Below are 24,986 nucleotides of genomic sequence, written 5' to 3' on the forward strand. Positions count from 1 at the left end.
CCTGTATTTTATATCATTATTGAAAAGTAACATTACCATACTTTTTATATAACATTCCCTATGTCCAAATTTATTAGTTTTCGAGATATTTTCATTTTTCAGAGCAAATTATTTTGTGCCTAAATTTATCTAAATTTTAAGTAGGTCATGACTGAATTGACAATTGACGATTCATCATCATCATCACACAGCCAAATTTGTCCACTGTCGGACATAGGCCTCCTCAAGATGTCTCCACCCTTCTCTGTCCTGGGCAGCTGCAATCCAGTTTGTCGCTATTCTCTTAATATCGTCGGTCCATCTGGTAGGTGGTCTTCCACGACTTCGTTTGTCCGCCCTTGGCTGCCACTCTAAAATCTTCCTTGTCCATCTGATGACGATTACTGATTATCAATCCGGTAATCAATGGAACAATGTAGCAAATAAAGAAATAAAAATAATTTATTAGTAATACATTTTACAAAAAAAAACACAACCACAACATTCAACATTTTTGAAACAATTAAAAACTACTCTTTTTATGTAAATATAACAAATAAAGAAAGAAAATTAGTAATAAATTTTATAAAAAAAACAGACAAACGCAAAATACAACATTTTGTGAAGACAATTAAATATTTTTGTATGTAAATGTAACAAATAAAGAACGAAAAATAATTTATCAGTAATACATTTTGCAAAAAAAAAAACATGTTTGAAAAAATTAGAAGCTACTTTTAATAAAATATTTTTAAATTTAATTACATAAGGTGTTCAAAATTACCTCCTAAGGGAGCGATCAAGTATTACGTAACGCGATGTTTGAAGATTTTGACCCCTCCATCCCCCTACTTAACGCATTATAATGGGCGTTTAACTATTGCATAACGCAATTTTTGACCCCCCCCCCCCCCCCCAACCTGCGTTACGTAATACTTGAACGGCCACTAACACATTTATGCACGCCCAAAAACGATCATTGAATGAGCTACTTGCTCTACGAAGCATTTGTAAATTAACACATCGAAATACACTTTGTATTCTATTTTTCATCTCATCCCTTGTTGTTGGAGGTATTTTATAAACTTCATTATTAACGTATCCCCAAAAAAAAGCAGTCCAGTTTATTAAATTCTGGTGATTTGGGTGGCCACGCTACTGGTCCATTGAGAAATGAAAATATCTCGAAAACTAATAAATTTAGACATAGGGAATGTTATCTAAAAATTAAAGTAGGGTAATGGTACTTTTCAATAGTGATATAAAATACAGGGTGTTCCAATTAAAATTACTGAGAAAATAATGTACCTACTTGCGTTTTGACTCACCCTGTATTTGATATAAATAAAATTAGCAATATCAATCATTCTTGAAAATGTTGACAATACGAAAAAAATATGGCATTAATAAACCATTGCTGTTTTGCTTATTTTTATTTATAAAGGGAGTTGAACTTGTTATGATTTTCATATAAAATTGGTTATAACTTTGTAAATACCCTGTCTAACATAACAAATCTTTATATTTTTGTGATGGAGAAGTTAACAGGATGTCGAATATAAAATAAACTATAGGGTGTTCCTTAAAAAAAAAACATAAATTTGGTCTGCCACTGTGTTATCGAACACCCTGTAACATTCTAACTAATTTTGCAATGTGAAGCTCAACGGTGGCCAACATTTTTGTTATTAACTTTTATTGCTATCTATTACTATAGCGGATCTATTGACCTTTACCCCACTAATCAATCACCCTGTATATAGGAAAAAGAACGAAAAACACAAGGAGTTCGAAAAGGACTGTGAACAAAGCATTAAACGAAAAACCAAAGAAAGGTTGGACATATTAAGAAGACAGAAGAAGAGAATAGAGAAGCCGATTATAGCAATAGAACACAAAAGAAAAAACCTTTAGAAAAAAGAATAAAACTACAGAGTAACTACGGAACAGGACAGTCTAGGTCTAGAAGTCTAGATAGTTTTATAGGTAACTAAAAACATTAAATGGCAATAAGGTAAACAATGCAGGATTTATAAAAGTGAATCTAATATTTTCAATGGGTATTAGTCACAATTTCATTTTAAAATACGTTTATTTTGACGTTTCGATTTCTTCTTCGGAAATCATTTTGAGAACGATGTCCGAAGTAGAAATCAGAATGTCACAACCTAAAAATGCAGCAAGAAAATAGTTTTAGAACCGAATGAAGAAAATATTTCAAAGAAATGTTAAAACCGATACTCCAACAAAGACATAAGTACAACGAAATCAACAGTACTACTTTGCTGTACCTACAATATTGTTGTCGATGCTGGATGAGTAAATACTACAAAACCATAAAGCACGGGACCAAAATGACATCTAAAAGAACTCCAGATATACCGACGTTGGAATACTATAACGAGACAATCATTGACACACCGTATCTTTGATCACAATATATTCAATATTTTCCAAATACTTTCTAAAAATATATACAAACACTTACATACATACAAATAGTCCAAGTAATGAAGCTTAATATAGGACAAAACCTCGCAATTTTTACAGAATGGATCGATTTGCTTGAAAATTTGAGAATAACTAGTGGATAGTCCAAGGAAAAAAATCTATATGATGCCGAAAGGCGCTTTTACCATGGGGCTGGTTGCCACCCCATCTCGGGGGTGGAAATTTGATATTATATTTTGACCGTAAAAGTTGATAAAAATATTCATTCTAAGCAAAAAATGTTCTATACATTTTTTTGATAAAATTAATAGTTTTCGATTTATTCGCTATCGAAAGTGTCAGTTTTATATCGAAAAAATCAATGTTTTTCGATAAAAGCTCACTTGCGATTCACTCAATTTTTGCCGTAGAAAAAAATTTTTTAAACCATCTTCTTGCAAATTAAATAAGCTACAATTTCATACTCAAACATTTTTTCGTATCTCTGATGCTAATTTTTCTATTCTGAAGAAAGTGGCACTTTTTACCAAACTACAAAAATTCGATATTCTATTTTAACTCCAGTTTTTTAAAAACTAATCATTCTAAGCCAGTCAAACTTCTAGGATCCATTAATAATACATAAACAAAGAAGAATAAATAAGGCCAATGACTAAGCACACCGCTAACTGACATTATTATGCTTCCAATTGGATTTCTCCTTTTTCTTTTTCAAAAAATACATTGATTTTTTACCCGTAACTTTTTTATTTTTTATCTTAAAAAGTTTGGTAAAAAAGAATTTTGTAGGTTTTTGCAAGGTCTTTATGCCTATTCATAATACATCTTTTTAAAATCCTCAGTCACAAAAATAGGTGACTTTGAAAGGGTTGGTAAATGTTGTTTTTACATGTTATTACAAGTTTTAATTGTCAATAGCTCACTTAATTTTTACTGTAGATAAAATTTTTGCAAACCAAGTTCTTGGAAATTTAATAAGCTACAATTTTATATTAAACATTTTTTTGTACCTCTGATTCTAATCTTTCTATTCTGAAGAAACGGCCTTTTTTTCCAAACTACAAAAATTCGTTATTCTCTTTTGACTCCATTTATTTAAAAACTAATCATTGTAAGCCAGTCAAACTTCTAGAGCATATTACTAATACATAAATAAAGAACACCAAATAAGGTCAAAGACGAATTTTAATTAGGTTGGTGATTAGGGAGTTCCTTCCGATCACTTTTTCAATGAAAAAAATAGGGCCTGACATTCTTTTCATTATAAGTCACTTAATTTTTGAGCTAGAGACCTTTGTTTTATTTCCGCAGATAGATATTTTTAAATACTTTAAATTAGTTTTAACAAGTTATCCTCGAAAAATGCATAGTTTTCCCGTATTTTGACTTTGAAACTACAATATTTAGCATTTGACGAAGAAGAGCTAATCAAGCCTATTCTGTAACTCATTTCAATGATAGAAGTCAGTAAAATCGAATAGAAGTGGCTAAGTCGAATAGAAATAGTCCAAATCCGCATTCCATAACTACTTCGGAATCTCTACAATCGTAATAGTGAATAGAAATCACTTCGACAGCATTTACCCTGTCGAGATGAGATTTCGATTATCGGAATTGTGGTTGACGCAAGCGCATTTTGTTTTGTTTTGACGTTTATATTTTATATATAAAATAATTGATTACTACTTATTTATAGTATTATTTATTATTATTATTTATAGTATTTCTACCTTTTTTTAGCTGCTTCATTTTTAGTCTGTGGTTTTATTTGTTTAGATAATTATATATTTAATTTAGACATGTTGTAGGAGTTGTAGGACCTAACCTTATTTATTTGCTATGTGACATCTGAATGTTTGCCGCTCGCAGTGTTGCCATACTGTTTTCGCTTTTATTTCTTGTACAATTTCAATCAATGGTATAATGTACGAGAATAGCATACAATAGACTTCTTAGCGTTGATTGATAAATATATAATATATATTTGTATATTATACCAGTATACCTACTTGTATACTTATCAGTCAACGCTCATAGTCTGAACAAATTATAGAAAAGATGCCATTTTTGGGAAAAGTTGTTTAGCAGTTATTTCAGCTGGAGTCGTATCTTAAAGATTGCATATTATTAGTAATATAATTTTAAATAATTTATTAATAATTATGAATTAATAACATCCACTTAAATATCTTTGATTTAAAACGCCCGGTTTCATAATCAACTTAAAGTGAACATTAACTAAAGTTCACTTAAAGTTGACATTACCCGTATGAATTGCATTGATAAAGGTACCAACTTAAAATTTAAAGTTCACTTTAACTGATTATAAAACCAAGCGTTAAAAGCATTTATACTTCTTATATTCACTTTCACTTATCTTTTTTATCTTTTTTTTATATCAATTTTAATTAACTCTAATTTAAAACCATTTATCCTCTTTTGAGCTTTTTGCATCCAGTATTTACACTAATATTTTATTAACTTTTCAAAACTTGAGGATAGTATGAAGCCAGTATGAAAACATTGAGGAGATGGCAACGGTGTCATATTTCGAGTAACAACCAGGTCACAGAACACTGGTTAATGCGCGGTTGCGGCCTCCTCAGAACCGCGTGAAATAGAAGTCAGAGATTTCGATTACGATATGAGTTACAGAATACCAATCCAAACACAAAAATGACGCGATAGATATCAAACATTCCGATTTTGGGTAATTACGATTCGACTTGGTCATTTCTATTCGATTTGTTAAAAGTTACAGAATAGGGCTGAATATATAATAAAGTATAGCTAGATTACTATTGGTCTTAAAGAAAATTAAGAAAAACGGTTTTGTTTATCTTTCAAAAGGCACATTTTTGTTAAGTGAAGTTGTTTTGATAAAACGAAAACTTTTGGAGTTATTTGCAGAACAATAATTAAAAACATTGATTTTTTCGATATAAAACTAACACTTTCGATAGCGAATAAATCGAAAACTATTAATTTTATCAAAACAATGTATGGAATGTTTTTTGCTTAGAATGAATGTTTTTACCAACTCTTGCAGTCAAAATATAATAAAAAATTTCCACCCCCGAAATGGGGTGGCAACCACCCCCATGGTAAAAGCGCCTTTCGGCATTATATAGATTTTGATCCTTTAACTATCTACTACTTATTCTCAAATTTTCAAGCAAATCAATCCATTCTGTAAAAATTGCGAGGTGAAAAGCTTCGGTTCCTGGACTAAAATACACACAAACACTTTCTAAAAATACATTTATACTTACTTCCTAATGATCTGACGTTTCCAGGTCCTTGTTGTTGGAATAGCAATTTCAATGGATATATATCATCAAATTCTACTCTAGAAACACAACCGATGAAACCTTCTGTCATAGATTCGTTCTTTCCGATATACATGTATTGAATGTTGTTGAACTGGGCGTCAGCAGATGCCTATAAAAACAAATTAAACTAATCAATTTCAATAGTAGCCGTTTTAACAAAAGTAGTGAACTTTTGTTTTTGTGTCTTCAGCATTATTTTGGTTTAAATATAATGGGCTGTTCGATAAGTTTTACGGTTCGATAACAAAAACATAATTTTATGGTTTGAAATACACTTTATACACGATTTTTCGAAGGGTTTTCATCTCCACTGTTTCGAGCAATATTTTTGTCTCTCTGTGTCGGGTCGTGTTTCTGCCGCGTATGTTATTATTTGTCTGATGATTGTTTTGTAAATTCTGCCTTTCATTTCTTTTCCGATATTTTTATTTCTCCGTATTGTGTCATTCAGGCAACCTGCGGCTCTGTTTGCTCTATTCACTTGGTCTTCCACTTCTGTTTCGAGCCTTCCGTAGCTAGTTAGTGTGATGCCTAGATATTTAAACTCCTTGTACTTTTCTACTAATCACTTGTTCTATTATCTGACCTTCCAGCTCCAATTTACATCTTATTGGATCTGCTGTTATAACCATGCATTTTGTTTTTTTTTTTGAGGAAATTAACATGTTAAAATTTTCTGGCGATATGTTAAATTGGTGCAGCATACGTTGTAAATCGTCTTCACTTTGAGAGATTAGTATTGCATCGTCCGCATAGCACATTATTTTAAGTTGTTTTTCTCCCATTTGGTATCCTTTTTTGGTTCTTACTTTTTATATTATTTCGTCCATGATCACGTTGAACAATATAGGACTCAAAGAATCCCCCTGTCTTATCCCATTGCCGGCTTCAATTGGGTCAGTTAGTTCATCTTCCACTTTTACTTTTATTGTGTCGTTCTGTTAGATGTTTTCGATCGTTTTAATTATTCCCAGAGACACCTTTCTCGAGTATAACAAATGGATAACGCTCTTTAATGTAACCCTGTCAAATGCTTTCTTAAGGTTCACGAAACATAAATATACTGATTTGTTGTATTCCAACGATTTCTCTTGAACTTGCCTTATTATAAATATAGCGTCAGTGCATGACCTTCCCGACCTAAAACCTTGTTCTTCTGCTAATGTTATAATTTCATTCAATTTGTTTGTTATCACTTTGGTTGTTAATTTTAATGTTGTGTTTAATAAGTTAATTCCTCTGTAATTATCCGGGTCCGATTTGTCTCCTTTTTTGAAAAGAGGTATTAGGATGCTTGATCTCCATTCTTGTGGTATTCTGTTTTGTTCTATTATTTTTTGTATTAGTTTTAAAAGTTTAGTTAGATCTTGTCCTCCGTACTTTAGGAGTTCGTTCGATATTCTGTCCTCTCCTGGAGATTTTCTATTTTTTAATATTCTTAATGCTTTCTTTACCTCTCCCTCCTCGATGTTTATTTCTTCGTTTGTCGTAACTTCAGGTGTTGGTGGTTCATTATCGTCGCCTTTAGCAAATAGAGATCGGAAGTAGTCTGCCCATGTTTACTTCTGAATGTGTTTCGCTTTTATTAATTCGTTCATCTCCTTTCTTTACCCTCTGATCATTCTCCATACTTCTTTTTGTGTTCCGTAGAAGTCGTGTTTCATTTTTTTTATTTATGACCCAAATTTCTGCGGCATATGTCATGATACTTCGTATTATTGTTTGATATACCCTTTTTTGTTTTTTTCTTTGATGTTTTTATTCTAGATTACACTATGGAGTTGTTTGATACAAGATATTGTTTGTGCCAATCTATTTTTATCTCTTCTTCTGTTGTTCCATTTTTCGACATTATAAAACCCCAAAACCATTATAAAATGCAATAAAAAACTTAAAGATAAGAAGGTAACAGCAAAAAATTAACCTTAATATTGAAATGAAACTCCTTCGCCTCATAGCCATCGACCTGCATCACCAAAGTTGATCCTCCGTTCTTCCTGGAAACTAACAGATCGTGATATTGGCCCAGAGCAAAGTGCTTTTCTGGATAAATGACTTCTTGCCGTTCGAATCCAAAGTCGAAAACGATACGTAAATGACCAGAATTTGATACCATGATGGTCATGTATTCGCCGGTCATATTTGATATTAATCCCAAAAGGAAACCTAAAAATAAAATGTATATGTTACTGTGAAAGTCTGAAATCCAGTGAATGTTGAGATACACCAGTGAATGTCTGGTCTGGCTACTGCTTTCAGAAATCAGAAAAAAATGTTTATTTTACAAATAAACATTGCTTCTCGCATAAATTAAATATTTAAATTGCCAAGAGGCAGGTGTGTGGCAGCTTGAACATTGCATTTAAGCGAGAAGCAATGCTTATTTCTCAAATAATCATTTTTTTTTCTCTTTTATGGCAGCAGTAAAATGTATTTGACTTAAATAAATTACATATATTTATGTTGTTCTGAAGCTATTTTCTTGTGGCATTTTTATAATCAAGTATATTCAAATGGGAAATAAGCCACAATTTTACCTAAAAATGATTTTATTTTAACGTTTCGACGCCCAAGTCGGGTGTCGTTGTCAAAATACAAAATAATATTAAATAAACAAAAATGTTGTTGCTTAGTAAAAAATTCTTCTAATAATTTATTTAATCTGACTCATTTATATCGGCAATTCAGACACGTATTATACATTTTAAAGTAGACGACTTTAAAAATGATATTGCCAATATTGATGAGTTGCGTTCCTGGGACGACTTTACTAAAAGATAGTTCATTCGATTACATGAAATCAATCCCAACTCAAGAATAGCCGCCACAAAAAATCATAGCATGCGATATGTCTTTAAAAAGACAACCAAATGCAACGGTGGTACTGAAATTCTCGCGTTAGAGATTCCATAGTAAATCACGAGGGAAAACCAGGAAAAACCTCGTGATACTATCCCGACATCGCAAGTATTTGGGTTTACATTTAGTTTACTCTCAAAACTAATACCAAATTCTGACTTGATATTTTAAATTTTAAATAATACTAAAATACTAAATATGTACTAACTCGATATGTTACTGATTTATTAATTGTGGTATTTTCTTTCTATTGACTTCCTCCTTTAGTATGGGTAACCACATCCTACTGCATTCTACCGAGGAATTTGCGACACAATTGGTTTCATTTAGCATAATTAGAGCCGCTTCTTTGATTTTTCTCTTTTTACTATCTGCTTCTTTTAGGACTATACTTGAATCTCTCATTCATTATCCCATGCGTGTTGACATCTCAAATATGTCAAATATGACATATCAAATATCTCAATATCGCATGGGATAATGAACATAGAGTTCAGTGGAGAGATTCAAGTATAGTCCTAAAAGAAGCAGATAGTAAAAAGAGAAAAATCAAAGAAGCGGCTCTAATTATGCTAAATGAAACCAATTGTGTCGCAAATTCCTCGGTAGAATGCAGTAGGATGTGGTTACCCATACTAAAGGAGGAAGTCAATAGAAAGAAAATACCACAATTAATAAATCAGTAACATATCGAGTACATATTTAGTATTTTAGTATTATTTAAAATTTAAAATATCAAGTCAGAATTTGGTATTAGTTTTGAGAGTAAACTAAATGTAAACCCAAATACTTGCGATGTCGGGATAGTATCACGAGGTTTTTCCTGGTTTTCCCTCGTGATTTACTATGGAATCTCTAACGCGAGAATTGCAGTACCACCGTTGCATTTGGTTGTCTTTTTAAAGACATATCACATGCTATGATTTTTTGTGGCGGCTATTCTTGAGTTGGGATTGATTTCATGTAATCGAATGAACTATCTTTTAGTAAAGTCGTCCCAGGAACGCAACTCATCAATATTGGCAATATCATTTTTAAAGTCGTCTACTTTAAAATGTATAATACGTGTCTGAATTGCCGATACAAATGAGTCAGATTAAATAAATTATTAGAAGAATTTTTTACTAAGCAACAACATTTTTGTTTATTTAATATTATTTTGTATTTTGACAACGACACCCGACTTGGGCGTCGAAACGTTAAAATAAAATCATTTTTAGGTAAAATTGTGGCTTATTTCCCATTTGAATATACTTGATTACATATATTTATACAGACATAACAGTAGTTAGACCAATTATGACTTAGACCTGACACCACAAGGACAAAAAGACTGATGGAAACGTGTGAAATGAAAATAGTCCGAGATATCACAGTCCGAGAAAGTCCGACAAACAACGTAGCACAGCCCTCAGGCAGAGCAGTAATATAGAGAACATAAATAACTGAACACTGAAAAGTAAAAAAGAATGGTATAGCCATATAAGCAGCATGGGAGAAGGAAGACTGGTAAAGATAGCACGAGATAGATCACCAAAAGGCTGAAGAAGTATAGGAAGGCCAAGGAAGAGATGGAGTGACAACCTGGATATCTGATGAGGAGGCATCTAAAGATGGAAGAGGCGCGAAGCTATTAAGGAAGCAGCAAGAAGAAGAGGGCATATATTCTTTTTTTTTTGTCTAAATTAAATTTCAAAATTTTTTTTGGACACCCTGTATAAATTATTATGTTAATGTTTATTCCAGAGAATTGAATAACCTTTAAAATGAGCTAGCACACGACCCCTATTCTCATTTAAAAATATCATCGACTACGTCATCATGCTTAGACGGATGACGTCACTAGTATGATACATATGCCAAAATATCATAATTTATAAATAAACATCGACGGGTCAATCCATGCCAAGTGGTCCAATATAAATTAAGTTGGTTGCTTGACCATTTTGAATATTTTTTATTTTTCTACCTTTTAAACTTCAGTCTATAGAGACTACAGAATTCCATTTATTTTATTTTAAAAAAATTTAGTTTGCCGATGACGGCCATTTTTGTTAAAGCGTATCGATCATTTTCACGGAAAACATGGCTTCGCTCTTTAGACAATATTTTCACTGAGGTTTGTCCTAGAACAATAAATCAAAAACCAAACTTTTTAGAAAAGTATGTTCTAAAAAAACGGCCTAAAGCATTATTGAATTTCAAACTACCCTTAAGGCCTTAAATAAACCTCAAAGTTTGAAAAGGTAAACTGATAAAATTCCATTTTCAGCATTTTTTAACACCATAAGGCAAGCCGATAATGGTTTGTAATGTTTGTCTGGAAAAGACATACGTACATACTTTAAATAAAAAAAGTTTAAGCTTTGAGACTTACATAAACTTTTTCAAAAAAAATCTCAAAAATGTAAATTTTTGAAAAATCTCAAAGTTTGACCCCTTATATCTCTGATGGGCACGGATGAAAAAAATTGAAATTTGGCTGAGTGTTAGCCTCCAGCAAGTAGAATAAACAGTAAAAATTTGGAGTTGCAGACTTACGTCATATAGGAGTTACAGGCCTGAAAAAATTGGTCAAAAATCAAAATGGTAAAAATTTGAGGGAAGGATATGCGGAAGGAAGGATTTGTGGGAAGGATAATTAAAATTCAAATAAACTGATTTCACAATGAATACAAATTTATACAGGGTGGGCCAAGGAAAAGAGTTCACTTTGATATTTGGCAGTTATTAGATTTTAAGGGAATGATGACGTAATCGATGATTTTTTAAAATGGGAATAAGTGTCGTATGTTATTCTTTTTCTCATGATCATCTTTCAGTGCGTCACAGTTTTTCGATTTCTTTCTAACGCATTAAATTGTATGTGATAGAAAAAAAGGCACGTCCGTGATTACAGACATTTACAACATTTATTCTAGTTATTCTAGTTGTCGATAGATGGCGCCATAATAAAAAAAATAATTTTTTTTAATTAGATAATATTACAAATATAATCTGTATAATTTATAAGACTATACAAATCAAAGAAAATACCATTTTATAAATTCAAGAAACACATTTGATTTGTTTTTATTCCAAATTGAAAATAAAATGTGACAACTGTCAGATTTAACTAAAATGTCATGTTAGAATAAATGTCATAAATGTGTATTATCACGGACTTACCCTTTTTCCTATCATTTGTTACGCACTGAAAAATGCTCATGAAAAGGACAATAACTCATTTGAAAGAGTGTTCAATTCTCTGTTCAATAATATAAACGATATTGATTATTTATACAGGGTGGACAAAAAATAATTTTTGAATTAAATTAATTGACACAAGAAGATGAAAGTATGACTCAAAATACATTTTATTGCTGTCATAATATAGAAAAATAAATATTTTGGCAAAATGAAACTACAAGAATATTTTGGCAAATAAACAATGCTTTTCGCTTAAATTAAAAATGTCCAAACTGTCAAGAGCTAGAAGAGAGGCTATTTGTGATTTAATTTAAGCAAAAAGAAATGTTTATTTGTGAAATAAACATGTATAAACATAAACTGAATAGAGAATTGAACACGCTCTCAAATGAGATACCACACGACCCCTATTCGCATTTAAAAAATCATCGATTACGTCATCGTCTCTGATGGATGACGTCACGTAGCATGAAATATATGCCAAAAAATATAAAAATGGACCTACTTCGGCATTTCCTTAAAATCTAATAGGTAACTATGGCCAAATATCGAGAAGGACTCTTTTGGCTCACCCTGTATAAATTTGTATTCGTTGTGAAATCTGGTGAAAATATATTAATTTTTATTTCATTAGATAGTTTATTTGAATTTTAATTACCCTGCTCGAACCGCTCAAATTAATGATTCTTTACCATTTTTTCAGGCCTGTAACTCCTATATGACGTAAGTCTGCAACTCCAAATTTTTACTCCTTATTTTACTTGCTAGGGGCTAACATTCAGCCAAATTTCAAATTTTTTCATCGTGCCCATAAGAGATATAAGGGGTCAAACTTTGAGATTTTTCAAAAAATTTCATTTTTGAGATTTTTTTTTGAAAAATTTTACTCAAGTCTCAAAGCTCAAACTTTTTTTATTTAAAGTATGTACGTATGTCTTTTTTAGAAAAAAAATTACAAACCATTATCGGCTTGCCTTATGTTGTTAAAAAAATGCTGAAAATGGAATTTTATCAGTTTACCTTTTCAAATTTTGAGGTTTATTTAAGGCCCTAAGGGTAGTTTGAAATTAAATAATGCTATAGGTCGTTTTTTAGAACATACTTTTCTAAAAAGTTTGGTTTTGATTTATTGTTCTAGGACAAACCTCAGTGAAAATATTGGCTAAAGTGCGAAGCCATGTTTTCCGTGAAAATCATCGATACGCTTTAACAAAAATGGCCGTCATTGTCAAAATAATTTTTTTAAAAATAAAATGAATGCAATTTTGTACTCTCGATACACTGAAGTTTAAGAGGTAGAAAAATAAAAAATTTTAAAAATAGTCCAGCAACCACCTTTGGACCACTTGGCTTGGATTGACCCCGACTTGTTTCGCGATTTTTCCTTAGTCACCAGTTTACGAAATAATGAATTTATTTCATTTGACTTTGTCACACTGTATGTATAATAGATCAAAAATGATGTTAATATAACAATAAGCATTTACCTTTAGGATTGGTAGTAGTGAATCCAACTCGTATATGTTCTGCAATAGTACTCCTAAATGAACCTTCGAAGTCGTACCGAATGAGAGAACTTTGTCTCAAATTAACACCGATCTCATCAGCGCAAATCGGTCCTTTGAATGCGGTCCAACGACAATCGCACATATAGGAATCGTATCTCTCATGGCACGTACCGTTGTTCAAACATGGGCCGCTCTGGCATTTTCCCACGCAGCCCTCTTGTATACCGTAAAGACCCATTCTTGCGTATTGACGAAGATCGATGTGAAGACCGTTAATTAGTAAAGCTCGGATGCAACCTGAAAAATATTAACATAATACAATGTGATAACAAACTTTATTGAAAGATAGCGATGGCTTAGTGTAAAAACCTCGTATCTCATTTTACATGACCGACTTTAAGCTGAATTTCTGCATATTCTAACCCAAAATATATATAAAAAATGTATGTGTAATCATCTAAACATACTCACAATCAAAAATCTGTAAAGATAGTTTTTTTTTAAATCTCTCCTGTAAAATTTTCTGTGAAATGAGATACGAGGTTTTCACACTAAGCTAGCGATAGATCATTCGATTACATGAAATCAACTTTAACTCAAGAATGTCCGTCCCAAAAAAAAATCGTAGCATGTGATATGTCTTTAAAAAGACAACCAGATGCAATGGTGACAGTAAAATTCTCGCGTTAGTGATTCCATAGTAAATCACGGGGAAAACCAGGAAAAAACCTCATGATACTATCCCGACATTAAGTATTTGCTCTTACATTCACTTTACTCACAAAACTAACACCAAATTCTGATTTTATATGTCTGGACCTCGGAGGTAAACTACACTATGTCGACATGGTGTTGTTTTGAACCAAGTTCCTTTAATCCTCTTATTTTATTAGTTGTACTATACAAACTGGTTATACAGTGCGTCCATAAAGTAATATATAAGTTCATTATTAGCTAAATAAACTACATTATTAAAAAGTCCCGAAACAGGTCGATTTTTGTTTTTAAATTATGATTTTTTGGCATATATATCATATTAGTGACGTCATCCGTCTGGGCGTGATGACGTAATCGATGATTTTTTTTTAAATAAAAATAGGGGTCATGTAATAGCTCATTTGCAAGGGTATTTAATTCTCTATTCAGTAATATAAATATTAACATAATTAATTATACAGGGCGTTCAAAAATATTTTTTTAAATTAAATTAATTTACACAAAAAGTAGAATGTATGTAATTTGTTTAATTCTAAATACATTTTACTACTGTCATAAAACAGAAAAAAAAATATTTTGAAAAATAAACATTGATTTTCGCTCAAACTGCCAAGAAACAGGCGGGTGGCAGCTTTAACATTGAATTTAAGCTAAAAAAAATATTTATTTGTCGAAGTTTTTTCCTGTAATTTTACAACAGTAAAACGTATTTTGAATTAAATAAATTGCATGCATTCTTCTTTTTGTCTCAATTGATTTAATTTAAAAAAATTTTTGGACACCCTGTATAAATAATGATGTTAATGTTGAATGGGTTACATATGTGAGCTCATTTTAAATGAAGTAAAGAAACACAGACTTACTCACAATAATTTAATTTACTTCGACAACCGGTTTCGATCTCTACAATACATATACAGATCATCTTCAGGTCGGCGTTACAAGTGATTAAATGATGCCGTTACAAGGGATGATTTGTAAGTTCATCAGTAACATGTTTAAACGTCCAGATTATGCTAGTAGGCATAGATGTCCGCCTACCCAGTCCTTCACCTAGCTATCCTACTAGCATAATCTGGACGTTTAAACATGTTATTGATGAACTTACAAATCATCCCTTGTAACGGCATCATTGAATCACTTGTAACGCCGACCTGAAGATGATCTGTACATTGTAGATATCGAAACCGGTCGTCGAAGTAAATTAAATGATTGTGAGTAAGTCTGTGTTTCTTTACTTCATTTAATGATGTTAATGTTTATATTACTGAATAGAGAATTAAATGGTGTTTCAAATGAGCTATCACATGATCCCTATTCTCATTTAAAAATCATCGATTACGTAATCACGCCCAAACTGATGACCTCACTAATATGATATACAGTAGACTCCCTCTATAACGAGAACTGAAATGGCGGACTAATTACCTAGTTAAAAGCGGATCTCGTTATATCAGGTTCTTCACGAAATGAGATTCGTCACCACTGAAATGTTTTGATGCCTTTTAGATAGTTTATTAGGTGTCGATGGCCGACCTTAACAATGAGACTTCGCCATCATAAATTGTAAATTTCTTACAATATTCAATATCGGTCGGAAGAAGTTTATTACAGGCGGTATTAAAGGCACACAGATGTTGGGCATGTCTGTATAGAGGCAGTTGGGGTATTGATTTATAGTTATTACTGCGCTGAAGAACAGGTAAAGAAACATATTTGATTTCATTTTTCCTCTTTATAACCAAATATGTCTCGTTATAGAGGTGTTATAATAGTTCAATAGGAATTTCATGGGACATCTAGTGTACTTCGTTATAAGCGAAACCTCGTAATATCTTCGTTATAGAGAGAGTCTACTGTATATGTCAAAAAATTGTAATTTAAAAATAAAAATCGACCTGTTTCGGGAATTTCTAAGTTTGTTTATTTAGCTAATGCATTTGTGCGTTACTTTATGGACGCATTGTATATTATCATTGAAATATTGTCGTATTGTCGTTCAACCTATTATGGGACATATAAGATTTTTATTAATATCCTAAGTGCTCTAAACTTTCCTGCAAACACACGTTAAACACAATTGCTCGAAATGACATAGTGTAGTTTACCTCCGAGGTCCAGATGTACGTTATTTTAAATTGTAAATAATATTAATAATACATAGATATATAAATAATACTAAAATAAATTACGTATCATCCTCGATATGTTATTGACTTACTAATTGTATATCATATTTTCTTTCAAATATCAAGTATCAAGAGATTTGTTCCTGGTTTTCCTCGTGACTTACTATGGAATCATTAACGCGAGAATTTTACTGTCACCATTGCTTGTGGTTGTCTTTTTGAAGACAAATCATATGCTATGATTTTTTGTGACGGATATTCTTGAGTTAAAGTTGATTTCATGTAATCGAATGAACTATCTTTCAATAAAGTCGTCCCAAGAACGCAACTCATAAATATTGGCAATAATAATTTTAAAGTCTTCTACTTTAAAATGTATAATGTATGTCTGAATTGCCGATATGAATGAGTGAGATTAAATTAAATTATTACAAAAATTTTTTAATTAAGCAACATTTTTGTTTAATTTACTCATATTTTGTATTTTGATAACGACGTCCGAGGTGCAAGTCGAAACGTTAATAAAATCATTTTTCAAGTCAAATTGTGGCTTATTTCCCAAGTAAATTATAGAATATACTTTAACACTACTTACCAGTAAAACCATCTCTATAGTCTGTCGACGCTCCAATAAAGAGCTCAGATGTCAGATGCAATGCTCTTACTGGCCCTGGTGGTTCTCTTACTTCAGCTTTGAGGGCACCGTCGATTACAATCATAGCTTCTTTTCTGTTACGTTCCACCGATACAGAATGCCATTCATCGTCGTTTAATCTGTAAGAAACCTCTCGAATCACAGCAATAGGACCTGAACCTGCTTGGTATTGGAACTGAAGTTGATTTCCGTTAACTATACTTAACTTAATATAATCCGAAGGTCCTGTAATTTAAAATTAAAACATTTAAGCTCACTCTTCAGTTATTTGTTGTAGCGTTTATATTCCTTGATTATAAGAAAAAGAACTTGGCACTTAAGAAATGCGACAGAAGTGAATACTTCTTATAGATTCGATTATATTCGATTCAATTCCATTCGATCCAATTTGATTTATTTTACGAGGAATCAGAGTTGTGACTGCATAATCTTCACTGATGATGCATAAGGATGCTGAAATAGTTACTATATGGAGATGGTGGTCCAACTCTGAATCGAATATAAACAAAACCTGCCTTGAACCCTTTTTTATCTTTTTATTGATTTATTTTATTTAATATTATTTAATTGTATCTCATTTTATTGATACATTTATTTAATTCTATTTAGTTTTATTTAATTTTCTATAATTTTATCTAATTATATTATTTCATTTTATAAAATTTTATTGAATTTTAGTGAATTTTATTGAATTTTATTTAACTTTACTTGATTTTATATAATTTTATTTTATTCAATTTTACTTAATTTTATTTATTTTTGTTTAATTTTATATAATTTTATTTAATTATATTATTCAATGTTATATAATTTTAATTAATTTTATTTAATTTAACTTATTATTATTTAATTTTGTTTAATTTTATTTAGTTTTAATTAAATTTAATCCTATAGGGTTGTAACCACCCCGAATCCAGTTAATAATAGAAAATTCTGAATCTATATGTAGTTTTATATATATCTAATTATATATGTATGTATACCTTAAAAAATGTAAATATTTCCGAAAAACTGAACAAATCAAACCTATAGAGGTGTAACCACTTCAAACTCATTCTATAATTTAAAATTCGGCATTTATACTTGAAATCACACTGAAACCAATCAAACAATAGAAATTTCGGGTACTAAGAAAGTTAAAATAAGTGTATAGATAATAATGTATATTACGGTATACCGCAAGGTTCCCACTCGCGTCACGATTTTTGAATGATGCCAAACACAATTTTAGTCCCGTCAAAATTCCATACCGAGCGATAAGAAGCAAAAAGCAACTGGCAAAATAAATTACCTGTGGAATGGAATAGTACGGCACTGGCTGAAGCAGTTCGGAATTCGAAATATATATCACCGCTATGGCCCATGTCGAATGTAGGTAAGTTGATGGTGGAATCTGCCACCCGGAATGTAACGACGTTGTTAAACAAATCATCTCCTTCACAAATCAGTGGTCCCAACGTATAACGTCCTTCTTTTTCATCGAGGGCACTGCCTGTGTCACCAAAACGAAGTTGCTTAACCGGAAGGGTCTCCTTGTCAGTTAAGTCACCTAAAAATAAACACAAAATCGTTATTTAATTGCACCATATTGAAGTGGACTTGTAGATAAAGATAACCATTCTAAAGTATATTTTCATTTGAAGTTTTATCTAAATTGTGCCTGTTTTATTTATAAATATGCAGTCCATTAAAGACGACAAAGAGACTGTTCCACATCCCCTATAGTCCAAGTAATGAATGATCGATTTGCTTGAAAATTTGAGATTAAGTAGTGGATAGTCCATGGATCAAAATCTATATCATGCCGAAAGGCGCTTTTACCATGGGGGTGGTTGCCACCCCATTTTTTATTATATTTTAATCGCAAAAGGTGGTAAAAACGATCATTCTAAGTAAAAAACGTTCTATAGATTTTTTTGATAAAATTGATAGTTTTCGATTTATTCGCTATCGGAAGTATTAGTTTTATATCGAAAAAATCAATGTTTTTAAGTTTTCTGCTAATAACTCAAAAAGTTTTCGTTTTATCAAAACAACTTTACCTAACAAAAATGTACCTTTTGAAAAAATAACCAATAGTAATCCAGCTATACTTTATTATACCTCTTCTTCGTCAAATACTAAATATTGTAGTTTCAAAGTCAAAAGACGGGAAACTATGCATTTTTCGTGAACAACTTGTTCAAACTAGTTTAAAGTACTTAAAAATATCTATCTTCAGAAATAAAAAAAGTCTCTAGCTTAAAAATTAAGTGACTTATAATGAAAAGAATATCAGTCCCTTTTTTTTCAGCGAAAAAGTGATCGCAAGCAACCCCCTAATCATCACCCTAATTAAAATTAGTCATTGACCTTATTTGGTCTTATTTATGTATTCTTAATAGTATAGTATAGTTGATCCAAAAGATGGTATAACCCAGACATACAAAGTGAAAGTTATCCTTTAACACCAAATTGTTATATATGGTCCACACAATGTCCAGAAAAAAGTCATACCATTTTGAGCGTCGGGTTTGGGGGGGGGGAGAGGGGGGAGAAATCGGTAAATTCGTAGTTTTTTTCGTTTTTCGTCAATATTTCTAAAACTATGCGGTTTAGCATGAACAACCTTCTATACAAAATTGTTCTACATTAAATTTGAAATAAAAAAGGCCCTATGCATAATCTTTCTAAAATGCATGGTTCCAAAGTTACGGAGGTAGTATAGTATAACTGGTCCAAAAAAAGGCGTAACCCAAACATCCAAAGTATCACCAAATTGTTCTGTATGGTCCACATATTGTTCAGTAAAAAGTTACACCATTTTGAACGTCCGGTTTGGGGGGCACATGGGAGAGAAGTCGGTAAATTAGTAGTTTTTTTACGTTTTTCGTCAATATTTCTAAAACTGGCTTTAGCGTTAACAATGTTATATACAAAAATGTTCTACATGAAATTTAAAACAAAAAAATCTTGTATACATAATTGTTATAACATCAACGGTTCCAGAGTTACGGAGGGTGAAAATTAGAGGTTTTCGATACTTTTTATATTTTTTGGGCAATGTATGGTATAACTATACCAAAAACCCAGACACCCAAAGTGAAAGTTATCCTCCAACACCAAATTGTTCTATATGGTCCACATAATGTTCAGAAAAAAGTCATACCATTCTGAGCGTCGGGTTTGGGCGGGAGAAATCGGTAAATATAAAAAGTATCGAAAACCTCCACTTTTCACCCTCCGTAACTCTGGAACAGTTGATTTTATAACAATTATGTATAGAACCTTTTTTGTTTTAAAATTTATGTAGAACATTTTTCTATAGAACATTCTTTACGCTAAAGCGTAGTTTTGGAAATATTGACGAAAAACGTAAAAAACTACTAATTTACCGATTTCTCCCCCATCTCCCCTCCAAACCGGATGCTCAAAATGGTGTAACTTTTTACTAAACAATATGTGGACCATATAGAACAATTTGGTGTTGATGGAAAACTTTTACGTTGGATGTCTGGGTTAGGCCTTTTTTGGACCAATTATACTATACTACGTCCGTAACTTTGGAACCGTTCATTTTAGAAGGGTTGTGCATAGGGCCTTTTTTATTTCAAATTTAATGTAGAACAATTTTGTATAGAAGGTTGTTTATGCTAAACCGCATAGTTTTAGAAATATTGATGAAAAACGTAAAAAAACTACGAATTTACAGATTTCTCCCCCCTAAACCCGACGCTCAAAATGGTGTGACTTTTTTCTGAACATTATATGGACCATATAGAACAATTTGGTGTTGGAGGATAACTTTCACTTTGGATGTTTGGGTTTGGGTTTGGGTCTTACTATACCATACTAAAATAGGTTCTAAAAGTTTGACTGGCTTAAAATGATTAGTTCTAGCATGGGTTGCCTACCAAAATCGTGTCATAGCTATCCAAAAGGGGGGGCCGTTGGGGTTGAAATCAATATTTCAAGCACATTTTTTTAAAGTATGATATGACTATTTTATTTTCAAATTAAATAAACATATTCGGTATAATTCATAGATTATTCAAGAAAAAATTCAAGGAAAAATAAGCCAACGGTGGCAAAATTTTGAAGACAAGATACCTCAAAATATAATGAATTTTGCAGTGGACATCAGAACTCATCATTGGATCATGGTAAACAAAAAATTCAAACAGATTTTATTAGCTTATGAGTTTTTCGAGGTAACGCTGTCGAGTTTTTTTAGTTTTATCGACTTTTGAATTTTTGATATATTTCTTTCAAAATCTTTCAAAATTCATACTCAATCTCATTAACACCTTGACGAATTTCACCCCTCGCTTTCTCTGTCAAAAACACAAGTCATCTTGTCAACAATCTCCAACAAATCCGACTTCGTCCTAACATTACCATGCTATCTTTTGATGTTAGCAATATTTTTACTTCAGTCCCAAAACAAGAAACTATTAATCTGGTATACTCTCTTCTAAGAGCAAGTTCCATCACCACTTCTACTACTGATTCAATTATTCAATTATTACAATTTTGTCTAGCTCAAGACTTCTTTGTATTCAACAATAAATATTATAGACAACCTGATGGTTTAGCCATGGGTAGTTGCCTATCTCCTCGTTTAGCTGACATTTTTATGGATCATTTGGAATCTGTACATATAATGAAAAATCCTGAAATTCTCCATTGGTATCGTTATGTCGATGATTGTTTATTGATCATCTCAGGTAACTCAGATACAGCTGATTTATTACTTTCTAAAATTGACCAAATCCACCCCAATATTAATTTCACCATGGCATTAGAATCATCCCAATCAATTAATTTTCTTCACCTCACTATTACCAGATTAAGACCACCTCGATTTTAGTATCTTTAGGAAACCGACACAGACTGACCATGTCATTTTTTACATACACCGCCTTGAAACCATTCCCATTTAATAACGGTTACGATCCACATATCATAGACAAGCTCATTCATAGAAGACAGCTTAAAGTCTTACGACATGCTGCGTTCCCTAGGGATTCGGCAACCAAACCTACTTATGCTTCCATACCCTTTCACCAAGATAGGCTATCTGGGTGTATTTCGAATATTATCAAAAAAAGGTCAGTAGACAACATCCAAATCTCTTTTAAAGTATTTAACAATTTAGGACAATCTCTATCTAATTCCAAAGATAGTATCCATTACATGAATCGTAGTGGTGTCTATAGACTACAATGTTCTGACTGTGACGCTACTTACATAGGAAGAACTTGTAGGTCACTTGCTTCTCGCTCTCTCGAACACACCAAAAGAGAGAACACCTCTACCTTCTCTCAACATCTAAAACATAAAAATCATACTTTGAATATTTCAGATGATGTCGCTCTACTTCATAACATCCCACAGAAAGACTTCCTAAAACTAGACTTGTACGAAGACCTAGAAATAATCAAAGAAAGACAAAAAAGTCCGAATTGTGTCAACCGACATGTCTCGTTCAATCGGGACTTCCAACCACTCCATCGACAACTTTTTTCTTAACACATTTACAATACTACTTTCACCCTCCCTTACACTGCTTTGTTCATATTCACAGTATAATTCATCTGGTACTAGCCACAATATTTCTTTTTCATCTTCAGCCATCGAATCACTTTTATCTATCCATAACATATATATATATATATATATATATATATATATATATATATATATATATATATATATATATATATATATATATACAATATATCAAGTGAGTGAGAAGAAGTCTCACTGTAATTGAGGTTATCAGTCAAGGAGAAATAAAAAATGAAAAAACTATTTCAATCTTTTAATAGAAGACGTTTCGTGCAGTCTTCCTGCACTTCATCAGTTCTACTGATTGTGAAGTTACATATAAGATGTACACAACAATGTCATCACAATGGGTTGTGTTGTTAAAAACTTAATAGCTAAAAAATACATAAAATTTCTTAAGCTAAAAATACATAAACGCAAAAAATGTCACAAAGGTCCTTAGTGGTTAAAATCCTAAGGTTATTGAACAGTTACATAAAATTTTGTTTTGAAACATGAGGCCAGGAGAAGAAATATTCTGTTAGAGTCAAAAGAATTATTTTAAATCCATTTCTTATTCTAACCAAAAAAAGCGCACAAAAAACCTAAGCAAAAAACCAACTGTTCGGTGTCTGTTATTAAATGGATTTAAAAAAAGGGGGATGTGAAAATCTTAACAAAATTAATGTAAATTATTGTAAACCTAGATTTTCATCCAAAAACCTCCCTGTGACACACAAAAGATAAACAAATAAAGATATACGATCGCCGTGACAACGGCAGCAATGTATAGTGTCACAAAAAAGCTTTCAAACGAAAACCCGGTTTACAGGTTGACGATGCACCCTGAATTATATCAATTTCTCTTTAATCGAAAAAATGCCATAGATTTATTGGTTGTTAATAATAAATTTGAAATCCAGGAACCTAGAAATAGGTGTGGATTAGTTAAAAATTAATTACAAAAGACTGATTTACTTGCCTCATGATTGTTGGAAAAAAGTCACTAAAGCTGGAGTGTTAAGCCATGTTATCAGACAGGAGCTGGGTGGAAATGAGATTTAAAACTTTTATGTTGCTACCAAGCATTGGTGGTTTGTAGGTTGGAAACTTTTTGGATGAAGGTAAAAACAATTGAAATTAGGCCATGTGTTGATCGGATTTGTGTGGAAAATAAATTTGAAATTTAACAACTGAATGAATTTAAGGATTGTTTATAAGCAAGGAGTGATATATGATGCTAAGATTGTCAATATCAGTACGTTTGTTCATAGAGTTTTGTTCTCTTAGAATGTGGGCCATTTCTTGGAAAGATCTTTTATAGAAATTAGGTTCTGTGACTAAGGTTTTGATGTTATCAAAATCAATCTGATGATTAAGTGTGATGGAATGTGTGCTGAGGGCACAAGAATGCTTGTTGCATCTGATATCGCTTCTGTGTGAAACTACCCTTCCTTTAAGGGTTCTTTTTGTTTGTCCAACATATTTCAAATGACAGTCTTTGCATGGAATGTTATAAACTACGTTAGATTTCTCCCAAATATCTACTGGTGTTTTAGTACAAGAAAAAAGATTTCTGACTGTTTTACAATTCTTGATGCCTATTTTGGCGGATAACGGTTTGAACAATTTCATAAGTTTATCAGTTAAATGTGGGAAATAAGGTAAGGAACAGTATCTCTGAGGGGTCCCAGATGTGGAAACCTCTTCTCTTTGAATTCCATTATTTATTTGTGAGGAATCGTGAATTCCTCCCAAATTGGAATGGTTCTGGTCAAGTAGTACTCGAGAAGTTGAAAATAAATATCTATTAATAAGAGAAGTTGGATAAGAATTCTCACTTAAAATGGTCTTAAGTAATTGACTGGATTCACTTCTGTAAAGAGGATGCGACAACCTATGTGTCCTTATAGCTAATCCCTGTACGAGGTTGTGTTTGAATCTTTTAGGATGAAAGGAAAAATAATTTAGGAAGCGATTGCTAGCAACGCTCTTTCTGAACCATTTGGTTCTTAGGATGTTGTCAACCCCTCGTACAACCAACATGTCAAGGAAAGAGATGGTGTTATTTTCCTCCATCTCACATGTAAATTGTAAGTGGGGATTGTATTCATTAAAAGTGGAAAGAATGTTCATAATTTGATCAGTGGGTACAGCCAGGATCAAGTCGTCCACATATCTCTTAACAAAAGGAATGTTACAATTTAAATGCCTGAGTCTGTCTGCGATCAAGTCATCCAAGACAAAACCAACCAATAGAGGAGAAATAGAAGATCCCATTGGGGTACCAAAAATTTGTAGGTAGAACTTGTCATTGTAGACAAAGTAGTTTGTATCAAAAACCAATTTAAGAAGCTCCACAAAAGTTTCCCATCCAAAAGGACAATGGATTTGGATCTGATGCCAATGATTATGCAAGGAAGAAAGAACTACAGGTAAAGGTAGGTTGGTGAAAAGGGACACGACGTCAAAACTTACTACTTGAAACCCTATAGGTAGTTGGAAGTTATTGATAAATTCACTGAATTTAAATGAGTCTGAGATGTTAAATTCATTATTATGATCATATGCTGTTGAAAGTATGTTGGACAGAAATTTTGCAATATTACAATTGGGAGAATTAATTGATGACACTATG

General features: G+C 31.9%; 1 protein-coding gene across 3 annotated transcripts in view; it reads right to left on the reverse strand.

The window, feature by feature from the left end:
* Positions 1–24,986, reverse strand: part of LOC114324520 (neurexin-4) — a 167,677-nt gene that overhangs the window by 36,307 nt on the left and 106,384 nt on the right. For all 3 annotated transcript variants that reach the window (XM_028272379.2, XM_028272380.2, XM_050654017.1), the window contains exons 14-18: positions 18,111–18,368; positions 16,760–17,044; positions 13,298–13,615; positions 7,687–7,928; positions 5,703–5,871 (exon numbers count right to left, since the gene is read on the reverse strand). In XM_028272379.2, the coding sequence (XP_028128180.1) occupies positions 5,703–5,871; positions 7,687–7,928; positions 13,298–13,615; positions 16,760–17,044; positions 18,111–18,368 (1,272 nt within the window). The remainder of the gene's footprint in view (positions 1–5,702; positions 5,872–7,686; positions 7,929–13,297; positions 13,616–16,759; positions 17,045–18,110; positions 18,369–24,986) is intronic.

The sequence above is a fragment of the Diabrotica virgifera genome, chromosome 6 (genome assembly GCF_917563875.1).
Source record: "Diabrotica virgifera virgifera chromosome 6, PGI_DIABVI_V3a".
NCBI lineage: Eukaryota > Metazoa > Arthropoda > Insecta > Coleoptera > Chrysomelidae > Diabrotica > Diabrotica virgifera.